Below are 12969 nucleotides of genomic sequence, written 5' to 3'. Positions count from 1 at the left end.
AGGTTCTATTACTCTTCCCGTTAAGGTTGGTACTAAGTGCTTAGATGTCATTTTTGCTATCATTCCTAAATCCTACATCAGATCAATTTTGTGTGAACTTGGGACATCCTTTCCCTTGGTTCTCTTCCATGAAAGCGATCCCATCTACCCTTCATAAATGTCTCAAATTTCTTCATTATGAAAAAATCTTAACTATAAATCATAGCATGTACCCAGTACCAACCCACACATGCACTAGTTCAAAACTTCAACAACAAGTAAGTTGGACTTTTAGTTTTAATTCACTTGTTTTTTGGGAGATAAACATCTTTTTTTTTATATTTATAAAATTATAATCAACCATAATCAATATTAAAATAATTAATGGAACGAACTGATATATATATATATATATATATATATATATATATATATATATATATATATATATATATATATATATATATAGAGAGAGAGAGAGAGAGAGAGAGAGAGAGAGAGAGAGAGAGAGAGAGAGCATTACATCAAAAAGATCACAGTATTAAATTCATTTTCATTGTTTAACAAAATATTGAAATAACGTAGCCCATAGACAAAAAGCATTTGAAAAACTTTCATTAATAAAAATGAAATAGAAAGTATTTTTATATCCATAAAAGGCAAATTGAAACAAACTAGAATTTGAAAAATTATCATTAATATTTATGCTTTGGAAATTTACAATTTTTACATTTATGAGACTTGAGTCCCTCAAAAACTTTAAAGCCAAAATGAGTGAGCCACTAAGCCTGTGAGGTTTCAAAGACATGGGCAAAAAAACAACAACTAGGGGGTCGGGGCTAGGGCACAAGTAGTGGATGGTTTACCCTAAGGCTAAGAATATGGCCATCCTTCCATGTAGAATTTTTCAAACAACATAAGCTGAGAGAATTCTTCAAGGCACATGTAGTTTGGAAAGCATTCCAGGAGCAACCATTTCCGGAGAAAGTCCCTGCCAATCCACGCCCATTTCCTATGACGTGTCAATTGCTCTGCATTCAAGTTCAGAAGAAACAGTTGCCTGGCCACTGGCACTGTTTGGTCAGGGAGGAGAAGCTTGGTTAATTCACTCGCCCAAGGGATCCCCACCCCTACTTCTGCAAGGATGACAATAGTAATGTTGTCTCCAAGGAAGTCTTCCTTAAACACCTTCCTCAACAACATCAACATATCCACCTTATCTCCTTCAAGGTCCAGAAGAGACGCCAAGAAACATGATGTAATGTCCGTGTTAACACGGTATCTATTTTTTGTTTCGTAGAAAGTCTTTGCCCAACACCATCCGCACAACCTCATTAGTGAATGACCCAACCTCCTTGCAGACTGATTGAAGGGTTGGGTCTCTAACGGAACCCAGAAAGGCCCTCTGGTTCTCTGCAGAAATGCTTCTCAAGCGGAAGGGAGTGTCCATCTTGAAAAATTAGATTAACAAATTAAACAACCTGAGCCTATAAACCTAAACCAGAGGAAGAATTTAAATACCCTGAGCTCTGACGATTTATCTACCAAATGGCAAAGGTTAATTGAAGAGAAAGAAGTAGAGATCGTATATAAATAGTTGAATCTCTTGATTTTAATAATTACTTCTCTAACCGTATTAATTGCTTTTATTTTTTTTAAATATTTGGTATCTCTGCAAATCTTTCCCATAAATGCACTAGTGTGCAAAATTAGAAACAACTATAAACCAGTACAAAGTTGTCAAGTGCCAAGTACCACATTGGAAGTCATGGGGACAAAGTGGATTGTAGTTAGTCACTAGATATATAGTAAATGACTGAAATTATTGATGGTGACATTTGATATGTGTCTATTGAATCCAATTCCATTCCAGGCACTTTTTGGTGAGCTATGATCTCTTCAGAAAATTGGGCTGAAATAAAACTTCAGCCATTGATCTATGATCATGAAATGGTTTAAAATCATTGATGGATTTTAGGTATGTGTCACCCTTTACGTGTCAAAGAGGTGGCGCTTATTGATACATCATGCAGAGTCCAAACTCAATGTGATGTGATGTGCCTTGTCTATTAATGGCAATGAATTCATGAAATTGCCAATAAATTATATATTTTTCTATAAATAACAAAATATTCGCCAATACATTTAAATAATTTTTAAGCGGTGGATAAAAAATCGCCAATACATAATTTTAACATTAATTTATTAAAAAAAAACATGGATGGGAAAAGCACTATGCAAAAAATAGGGAAGGCAGATGAAGGAGATGAAGAATCGCAGGAGGGAAACCAAGAAGGACCGAACTCAGAAGGATGTACAGGCGGCAATGGAGAATTTGTTATTGATCTGTTTATGGAAATCTCAGCAGAGAAAGCTCTGTGGGATGACTTTGCAGTTATTACAAGAATTATTGGTCCTAAATTGTCCCGAGTGGAAATCAATAAATGGGTTTCTGAAAATTGGGGTGAGGATATTGTGGTTAAATATATTCCAAAAGGATTTTTTGTGGTTGTCTTTGCCCAGGAATCTAAAAGGTGCCGGATTTTAAACCAAGAAAATTGGTTTGTTAATGGAAACCCAATTTATTTACAACCATGGACCCCAAATTTTGACCCTACTCCATTAGCGGTGTATGATAGTCTGATATGGATACGACTGTATAACCTTCCGATTGAATATTGGGATGAGGTAGTGTTAGAAAAAATTGGAAGATCTTTAGGAACTCTTTTGGAAACAGACAAGCAGATTATTGAAGACAACCTTTACAAATTCGCCAGATTGAGAATCGTTGCGGTCCAAAGAATACCATCATAGATAATTCTTTCTACCGCGTCAGGTGAATGGAGGCAACAAGTAGAGATTGAAAAGGTTATTTCTCCCTGCTCTAGATGTGGCAGTCACCTTCATTCGATGGTGAATTGCAGAATGTTTGGCAGAAGAGCAAGAGGCGGCCCACCCAAAAAGGAGAAGAAAGTTTGGAAAAAGATGGAAACTCAACCGTCACAAGAGGTTATTCTCAAAGATTCCTCAAACAAGGATGATGGAAAGCCATTGAATAATGAAACTATCATAACTTTTCCATTGGAACTCTCTTTGAAGAACCAAGTGCTGGAGGTTGACAATTTTTCAAAAGTTCGCCGATTGGAGGCAGGGCCTGACTCTAATGGGTGCGCCTGTTCTACTGGAGTAGAGAATTCTTCCATGCATAAGCCTTTCTTTAAAGGTTCATCGGATATCGAGATTGAGTATGCTATGGGCTCGGAAGAAGATTTCAAGTCTGTAGATGAATTAGACAATGTGGATCAAAGATGTATCAACCAATCTACGAATGCTCTGTTAGGGAAAGCCAAAGGAGCATGTGGAAGAAGGACCAATACGCAAGTAAGAGAGGCCAGAGCCAATGAGAAGGGGATAGTGAGTGTCATTGAGTTTATGAAAATGCCAAGGGAGGAACTGTCTCCTTGGGTACAACATGAAATAACTACTTGGAATGTCAGGGGCCTCTTGGCCCCTGACAAAAGACGCTTGGTCAAACGAGCGTTAAGTAGGAGCACAAGTAAAATCATAGTGATGCAGGAAACAAAACTTAGCATTGATAACACTGAAGGTTTTTTAAAATATTGTAGAAATTGGGAAGGGGTATTTCAAGAGGCCAATGGTTCTACAGGTGGGCTAGGTATCTTATGGAAACCAGATAGTGTGAAAGTTAATCTCTTTGAGAAAGGAGAGAATTGGATGATTTGTAATGTTTACAACATAAGGGAGAATTTAGAGTTTCCATTAATCAATGTATATGGGCCATCCAAAACTGTAGATAAGACATTGGTATGGGATATTCTTACAAACAAGATTAAGGATTTAATCAGTGACATGGTTGTTGTGGCAGGGGATTTCAATGCCTTATTGGATTTGGATGAGAAAAAGGGGGGTTTGAGAATGACTAATAAGGTGATGGATGATTTTAAAGACTTTGTAGAATGAAATCAGTTAGTAGATGTTAAGCCCAAAAATGGCCGATACACATGGACCAATAAAAGTATAAACTTTGCAAATATTTCTGAAAGATTAGATAAGCACTTTATTGGTGAATACTGGATGGGGTCTTCCTTCCAAGCGGAAGCATGCATTCTCCCTGTTTCACTATCTGATCATTTCCCTATGGAGCTAAAGTTGAGTGAAGGCCTACCTAAGGGGAGGTGCAGCTTCAAATTCCTAAGTATGTGGTGGAGAGATGGGGAGTTTCTATCCAATCTTGAACGGTCGTGGAAAGAAAGTAATATATTTAGGGGTACCCCTAGCTTTTGCTTTATAAAATGAATGAAGTTTATGAAGGAAAAAATCAAAAGGTGGAATAGAGATTGCTTCAAAAACATTTTTGAAGAAAAAAGTCAAATTGAAGAAGCACTTTTGCAAATAAATTTGGACACCATTTTGAGGGGAATGACCAATGACACTTTTCTAAGAAAAAAAGTGCTTAAGGAGGAGCTGACAGAGGTTTTACTAAGAGAAGAAATATTCTGGAAAGATGAATCCAGAGAGCTCTAGATCAAAAAAGGAGATACAAATACAAAATTCTTTCATGCGTCGGTCAAGAAAAAGCGTGAAATAAATAGAATCGATTCGGTCAATGACAATGGTGCGAAATTTTTTCAATCGACTCAGATGGTAGATGCTATAGAACAAGAGATCTCAGTTGAGGATAACAAATATCTGTCAAGTCCTTTTACTAAAGAGGATGTGAGAAAAGAAGTGTTTGATATTCATCCAAACAAAGCCCCCGGTCCGGATGGAATTACAGTGGAATGTTTCCAGAAATGTTTGAGTTTTATGGGCGATGACATCTTGAAAGTGGTGGAGGATTTTAGAAAACAAGGAAGATTTGCAAAAGAGATCAGCCATAAAAACATTGTCCTCATTCCAAAGAAGCAGGATTGTACTTCAATGTCAGATTACAGACCCATATCCTTATGCAACTCTATATATAAAATCATATCCAAGATGATGGTGAATAGACTCAAACCAATTATGATGAAGATCATATCACCGGAGCAACATGGCTTCACCCCAGGGTGAGAGATTACAGATAGTATAATCATGGCAGCAGAGACTATCCATTCAATGGACAATTCCAAAGCTAAAGGTATGATCATTAAGCTAGACATGAGCAAAGCATATGTTTGGGTTTCTTGGAATTTTCTTTTTGAGGTTCTTAAAAAATTTGGTTTTAAGCAAAAGTGGTTGGATTCTATAAAACATTGTGTATCATCTGTGAACTATCCTGTGATTGTCAACGAGACTGTTAGCGGTTTTTTCTAGGCTACTAACGGGTTAAGACAAGGAGATCCCCTACCACCATTCTTCTTTGTATTGATGGCAGAAGTCCTTGGAAGGAGTATCAAATATAGTGTTGGATAGGGGGCATGAAAAGGTATTTCTATCAATGGGACTATGGAACCTATGTCACATTCACAGTTTGTGGATGACACAATATTATTTGGAGAAACTTTAGAAATATTAGCTCTGATAATAAAAAAGGTGCTAGATTATTATGAGGAATGCTCTGGTCAGAGTATGAATAAACAAAAATTGATGATATATTTCTTAAATTCAAACAAAAGGACTCAATTAAAGATCAAGAGCATCTTGGATTATGGTCAAGGTTGTTTTCCTATAAAATATTTAGGTGTGCCAATGTTTGCTAGGCGAGTGGACACTAAAATATGGGAAGAAGTGATAAACAAGTGCCATACAAAACCGACCTCTTGGAAAAATAAATGGTTGACTCAAGCTGGGAGATTACAAATGATTAGGTCGATACTCTTGGTTGTCCCAACTTATTACATGTCTTGTTATAGATTATCTAGCAGGGCAGCTACTGCTCTAGATGAGATGCTAAAAAAATTCATTTCGGAAGGTCATAACGAGGAAAAAAAATTCCCTTAATAAATTGGGACATGACATGTTTGTTAAAGGAAGGTGGTGGGGTAGGTTTGAGAAAAATGAGCCTTCAAAATTTCTCACTTGGTGCTAAATTAGCTTGGAAAATGTATAAATATCCCCACAAGGGATGGTGCAGATTGATGGCAAACAAGTATCTGGATACAGATGAGCCTGAAATAATATTTACTATGGAAAACATGGCTGGAGGTTCACCAATTTGGAGATTCATTTGGGAGAGTAGGAAAATAATCACAGAACATCTTACATGGAAGATTGGCAACGGGAAAAAGGCTAAGTTTTGGAGAGATTCTTGGTGTGGGGAGGAAACATTGGTAGATGTGATGGAAGATCATGATTGGGTCAATCAGGTGGAGGCAGAGGTAGGAATATTTGTAGCAGACTATATAGGGAAATTTGATTCCCAGAAGGAACCAATTATTTGGAAAATGGTTGGCTTAGGGAACAGGGGTAACAGTTTAAAACTGGCAGAGATTCTCAAAGGCAGGAAGGTTCATATCTCAATTGAGGAGGACACACTTATATAGAATGTAGCAAAATCAGGTAACTACAAGGTAAATTTGGGCTATGAATTACAAAGAAGGAGACAAAAAGACAGTAATTGGCCTACGATCTTATGTTGGGATAAAAGGGTACTCCCAAAAGTGGGTGCATTCGTATGGATTACGCTCCATGGAAGGATACTAACAAGTGACAGATTAAAAACAATTGGTATATCGGGGCCTAGAAGATGTTATCTATGCAAGGAAGATGAAGAAACAGTTGATCACCTCTTATACGGATGCAAATATTCAACTCAATGTTGGGATTGGCTTTTAAGTATGTTGCAGAATCACATGGTTCATAGATGTACTTTTAAAGATTTCATATTTGCTTGGCCTACGGGGGGCAAAAACTCAAAGTGGGGCAGCTTGTGGATAACAGGACCATCAATGGTCGCATGGCTGATTTGGAAAGAATGTAACAGGAGAGTTTTCAGGGAGCAAGAACTGGAGGTTTCAATACTCATTAAGAGAGTCCAGGCGGCAATTGAAGAAAATGTAAATGCCAAGATATATGGACAGTGCTACAGATTATACACCAAGTGGGATATGGAAATGGAACAGGTATGGAATTTGAAATAGTCAAGTCTCCACAGATTGAAGGATAAATCGATTGGAAGGAAGAATGTCAAATGGAGTCAGCTGCCTCCTGGTTAAAGCTAAATTTTGATGGTGCTAGCCATGGCAATCCGGTTTTGTTAGGTTTTGGGGCCATGGTCAAAGATGAGGAAGGTAGTTTTGTAGGGGCTGTAGACACCTAAAAATGGTCAACGCTTGTGAGGTCATATTTTAACATTTGCGCATTGCCTAATTTTTAGGTTTTTGTGTCGCATTAACATTTCTCCTATATCACGCATTTGGTCTTTATCATTTGTGAACATCGAGTCATTCTTCTACATTCTTCAATCATCTCGTCCTCAAATTTGGTCTTGTCGACAACATTATCCAGTCATGATTTTGATCGATTTTATCTTGTTGCATCAATGAGCATGCTTATTTGTCATCATTTTGGACATCGTCAATCCTAATTAGGGTTTTGTCCTTTTATCAATCTTATCAATCTTATCATCAATCTTATCAATCTTATCATCTGGCGATCGGTTTATCAATCTTGTCGTTTTACGATCGATTTGTCATCGATCGTTGTCATGTTTGATTTTGTCATTTTGCGATCGATTTGTCATCGATCGTGGTCATTTTCAATCTTGTCATTTTGCAATCTATTTGTCATCGATTCTTGTCCTTTTGTCAATCTTGTCATTTTGCGACCGATTTGTCATCGATCGTTGTCTGTCTCAATTATGTCAATTTGGATCAATTTGTCATTGTTCCTCATCAATTCGAGCATTTCTCAATCAAATTGTTTATCGCATTGGTCATTTATCAATTCAAAATCATGACATTATTTATCTTCAATTAAGACCTAATTGTCATTTTTGCATTTCTAATTCGTCTTCTAGGGTTTTATGATTAATTCATTTAACCTAATTTGTCATTTCTTCCTCTAGGATTACTAAATTATTTATTAATCCTAAGTCTTCTCATCACAATTAAATCTTTATTTAATTGGCTAATTATTCTTCCTCTTGTAAATTAATTAATAAATGACAAATTGTTAATTAATTTACCTAATTTCTTCTAGTTCCTAATTTCCTATTTTTCCATCAATTTCTAATTCCTAATTTTCATCAATTTCAATTTTAATTTTTCTTAATTTCTAATTCCTTTTCCCTCCTATTTCATCTCCTAATTCTATGGGAATGACATTTCAATTTGTCATGAAATTGTCATAATTGATAATCAATCAATTTTGACATGGAATGTGTCATAATTTGTCATCAATTATCAATCAATCAAATTGTGCATGGAAAGTGCATAATTTGTCATAATTTGTCATATTGATTTGCAATTTCCATTTGAATTGCATCATGCTAATCTTGTCACTTATCCAATTCTTCTATAAATTGGATGATTTTCAATCAAAGCTGATCCTGAATCCTGAATCCCTATCAAACTATCGAACTTATGCTTCTAGTACTCTTGAGCTTTTCATCAAAGTCAATATTGCTTTCAATTGTATGTGCACTTGTAGGTGAGATCCACAAATCCATTTGAAGAGGAAAGAAGAACAATGGAGCTGCATGGAAGAAGCATCCAAATCATCATCTGGTTTGCATGATCTTTACTTTTGAATGCTTTGTTTTTATGTCTCTATTGAGTGTGCTTAGGATTAGATTCATTGCAATATGTGTTTATGATTGAGCTAATAATTATTAATATGTTTTGACATACTTGCTTTGATGATTTCCTATTTCCTAACCCACATTAATTGGTGAACCCGACGTGAATACTAACCTTCTAATCCCTTTACTGTGTTTTTGAGTGCTTTGAAGTTGATTTGCAAGTCAAAAACCCAAAAACAGGGTCGTGCAGGGTATTCTGGAGACTTCTGCGCTTGTGTCCTGCATCTTGCGCCTGTGTCAAATATCTTGCACCTATTTAGGTGACATTCTGCGCTTGTGTCAGACATCTTGCACCTGTGTCATGAGTTCTGCGCTTGTGTAAAGTCGAGGACAGAGGTGAAAAATGCAGTGTTTACTTGAAATTTTTGGTATTTTTGCATTCTGTTTTCTGTGCTTTGGATTTTGGTACTAATTGTTTGTGCAGAATCTTGGCATACGCATGGCAAAGACTACAAATCAAACTACTAACATGTGTTATGCAGAATCGATGGTCAAAGACAACAAATCAAACCTCTAACTTGGGTTTTGCAGGTTGCCTTGGAGAAACAACCAAACAGTGTGTTTGAGATTTTTAATTAGGCACTTAGTGATTTATAAATAGGTGGGAATGAACATTTGTTTGCTTTGAATGTTGAGTATGACATTGGAGTAGGAGAGTATGCTCTCATCCTTTTAGGGTGATCAGAAATCCAGATCTTCGATACCATGCTTTTGTCTTTGATTGTGTGTCTCATTTAGAGGGCCTGCCTTCCCGACCACTTTGCTTTTGCAAGCAAGTGATAATCGTGAGAAGGGAACGACCCAAAGTGAGTACGGCTAGAATTCCTTGGCATTCTAACTCACTATAAAAAAATACCCGATGAGCGAAAGCTTTGAAGGAAGTGTTACGTGGGAATTGCAGTTACTTGGGAAGTGATGACCCTTGAACTCTTTCTCATATCAACATCTAAGTAGGGCCTCTTGGTCTAAATCGTGCTTGCGCGACTACATTTGTTTGGTATCTTGATGGGCTTAATGTCTCAATCATGCTTGCATGACATCAAGGAGTAATGCTTAACATAAATCCTTACTAAACACCTTGTTTTTAGAGGCCAAAAACCCTTCTAGTTGCTTGAGAAGGACAAATTCGGATACTTGGAAGAGATACTAAGTTCGCCATGGGGAGATTCCATGGGGACTGATGCTTGGTTGCCCTGAGAAGTGAGTGCTGTGGAGGGGAGCCCGTGCGGTCAAGCATCTATGTATTCTCCTTGAATCTCATAATGAGTCTACCTCTCAAGTACCTAATGTCTTTGCCTACCATAAGAAATGTGGAAATGAGCATGATTGTCTTGAGTCTAAGTTGTAATATCTTGTATTCTTTGATTGTCAAAAGTTGAATGTTATCCCATTTCAAAAGCAAAACACAATTGACCAAAATAAGATTAAATACAAGAGACATTCATCCAACAAAAGTTCAACAAGATTCAAAGATCATATTCCTAAAGCATGGTTGTCAAACATTGTTCAAAAAACTTGTCTCAACACTTATGTCACTTACATTTAGGTTCATCCTAGGTTTGCATTTTGTAAGATCACTGTCAAGGTTAAGTTTCATCTAAGTCATACCCCTTTGCATATCAATAAGTGTCATCCATTTGCATATGTCCTCTTGCTTAAGAGTAATATCATTGTCATACATTTGCATTTGCATACCCTAGGTCTCTTCATTAAGCTTAGGTCATCATCATATCATATTAAGATCACTTGCATATTAATTGTCCCTTTGCATATAGTCTCAAAAACTAGGTTTTGTCATACTTGAGTAATCCAAATCTTTGATAAACCCTAAGTCATTGTTAGGAAGTCTTGACCTTATCAAACCTTTTGTCCTTTTATCATCAATATCATTTCGTCAAACCTAGCTTAGTATCCAAGCATATAGGGGAGACATTGTCATCTTGTCCTTTTGTCACTTGGTCCTTTTGTCCTTTGAGGTCTAGACATCATTTCAATTTCCTAAGGGTCTCTTTTAGATTTGCATTCCAAAAAGTTTGTCAAAATCTTGAAAAATAACCAAAAACATAGGTTGCACTCTTGCCATAGATTGCATTTTCATCCATTTAGTTTGCATTTAGTTGTATATCATACATTATCCTTGAAAAAATTCCAAAAATATTGCATTTGCATAGTGACATGTCTATTGAAACAAGGTTCCAAGCACCAATGATGCATCAAAGTTTGACATATCAATCGACAATGCAATCAGATTTTAATCCAAGGCAATCACAATTCTATCCAACCCAACAACAAAGCAACATTGATCAAACTTATCATGATGATGTAAATGTCCAAATACAAAAATTAGAGGAGAAGCTGGCTCAAGAACAAGAGATTTTGGAACAAAGAGTGAAAAACATTACGAAGAATAGATCACAAGTGTCCAAAATGTTTCAAAAATTTCCAGGTCGAAATCCAAATATTGAGCCAATTGATGTAAGATCTCTTCTTGAATGATTAGACATACCAGCTCTCCTCTCCCAAATAGAGATGATGAAACAATTTCAAGAAAAGAGACAACATCAATTTCAACATTATGTGCCTCCACAACAAGAACAAGAAGGTGTTTACTACCAATCAAATTTTCAACCATCACAACCAATTGTTCAACATTTCCAAAAGACACAACCAACGGTCCAACATATACAACCAATACAACCAATTGTTCAACATATACAACCAACACAACCAATGGTCCAATTTCAACAATATGTCCAACCAACTATACAATGTCCACAAATAGTTCAACCAATGGTGGAATACCAACAAGTTCAATCAACATATCAATGTCAACAACCACAATTACAAATTCAAAAACAAAGGTTGCAGCACACACCAACCCAAGTTTCAAACATGTCAGAACAATTGAACCAAGTCCAATATCAAAATATGATATAAGACCAAAACCAACTCCTTTCCAAACACGTTCAAATTCCAGATACAACTATGTCAAAACCTTGAAAGAAAGGTGGCTTTATTGCAAGGCTCTTGAGGAACCTACCAAGTGAGTTTATTGAGGAAGATCAAGATAATACACTTATGTCTAGCAATGCCTCATCCCCCGATAAACAAATTGACTCTCCAGTGGCATCTATCCCTACACCTTTAGAAGTTTCACAAGAACCTTCCATATTGTCCTCATTAAACAATACACCCAAGGATGCAACTATCCAAGAGCTATCCATAATTGATTGTCAAGATAATCCAATTCGTGGCGCACATCCTTGTCATGTTTTAGAAATACAAGACCCAATGCCATCATGCACTTTATTGCCATTACCTGTTTTAGAGGACCCCATTCGAAGTCCCTCTTCCTCATGTTCAAGCATTGATTCCTTTCCAGAATCCATCACAACTGTTCAAAGTGCACTTCCTTCATGCCAAAACATTAATCACTTGTCAGAATCCCACATGCATATCCAAAGTCTAACCCCATGTCAAGAGGATAATTTAGAGCACGAAGAAATGAGTCCTAAATCAAATCAAGATCAAGATCCTGAAACCTTATCATCCCATCCAATTGTTGACTAGGACCCCATGTTCCCAGACACTCATGATGATTCCCCTATTCTTGTCCATCCTATCCAAAGTTCTATTGCCACTTCATTCCCTGAGAAAGATCAAGATATCCTAGTCCATCCAATCCCAAACGATCCCCTTCCATTTCATGAACACAATGTCCTTTCAAATCCCATTGACATTCCACTTCCTGAGCAAGATCAAGATATTCCTTCCATCCTTTCCGATGATCCCATTGAAAGTCAAGAGCAAAGCACCTTTAAAGAGGATTCCAATGATCTTCCTCCTTGTCAAGATCAAATTAATCCTTCAGATCCTTCACAAGATCCACTTGTTCCTCCATCTGCACGTCCTAATCCAGCATATCCACTCCAAGAGGGCATTTCTTTTGATGATCCCATTATTTCTCCCATTCCATCTCTTGAAGAGCCTGTCATTGAACCATGTCCACTACATAATCCTAGTCCCCCTCATGATCCTAATCCCCCTCATGTTCCTGATACCCCTCATGATTCTAACGTGTCAGTGCAAGATGTTCATGAACCCTCGACATGCATAATGGGTTCTTCCACTTTGGTGCAATCCGATCCACTTCAAGATCTCATTATTTCTCTCATATCATATCCACCTCATAATGGACTCGCGTCTTCTTCCTGCCAAAGCAAAGAGTATCCTATTAGTCAAGATAT

The 12969-nt window shown here is 36.9% G+C and overlaps 1 protein-coding gene across 1 annotated transcript; it reads left to right on the top strand.

Moving 5' to 3' along the window:
• The first annotated feature begins 2196 nt into the window (after nucleotides 1-2196).
• Nucleotides 2197-2793, top strand: LOC131031458 (uncharacterized). The gene has a single exon (XM_057962575.2). It carries the CDS (start codon nucleotides 2197-2199, stop codon nucleotides 2791-2793), a length of 597 nt encoding a protein of 198 aa, XP_057818558.2.
• The last annotated feature ends 10176 nt before the right edge of the window (nucleotides 2794-12969 follow it).

Source organism: Cryptomeria japonica, chromosome 10 (genome assembly GCF_030272615.1).
Source record: "Cryptomeria japonica chromosome 10, Sugi_1.0, whole genome shotgun sequence".
In the NCBI taxonomy this organism is placed as follows: domain Eukaryota; kingdom Viridiplantae; phylum Streptophyta; class Pinopsida; order Cupressales; family Cupressaceae; genus Cryptomeria; species Cryptomeria japonica.
This window is presented reverse-complemented; position numbering and strand designations above follow the sequence as displayed.

Bases quoted from the DNA above. Each gene is read 5' to 3' on its own strand.
- LOC131031458 (XM_057962575.2), top strand. From the start codon at position 2,197: ATGGATGGGAAAAGCACTATGCAAAAAATAGGGAAGGCAGATGAAGGA.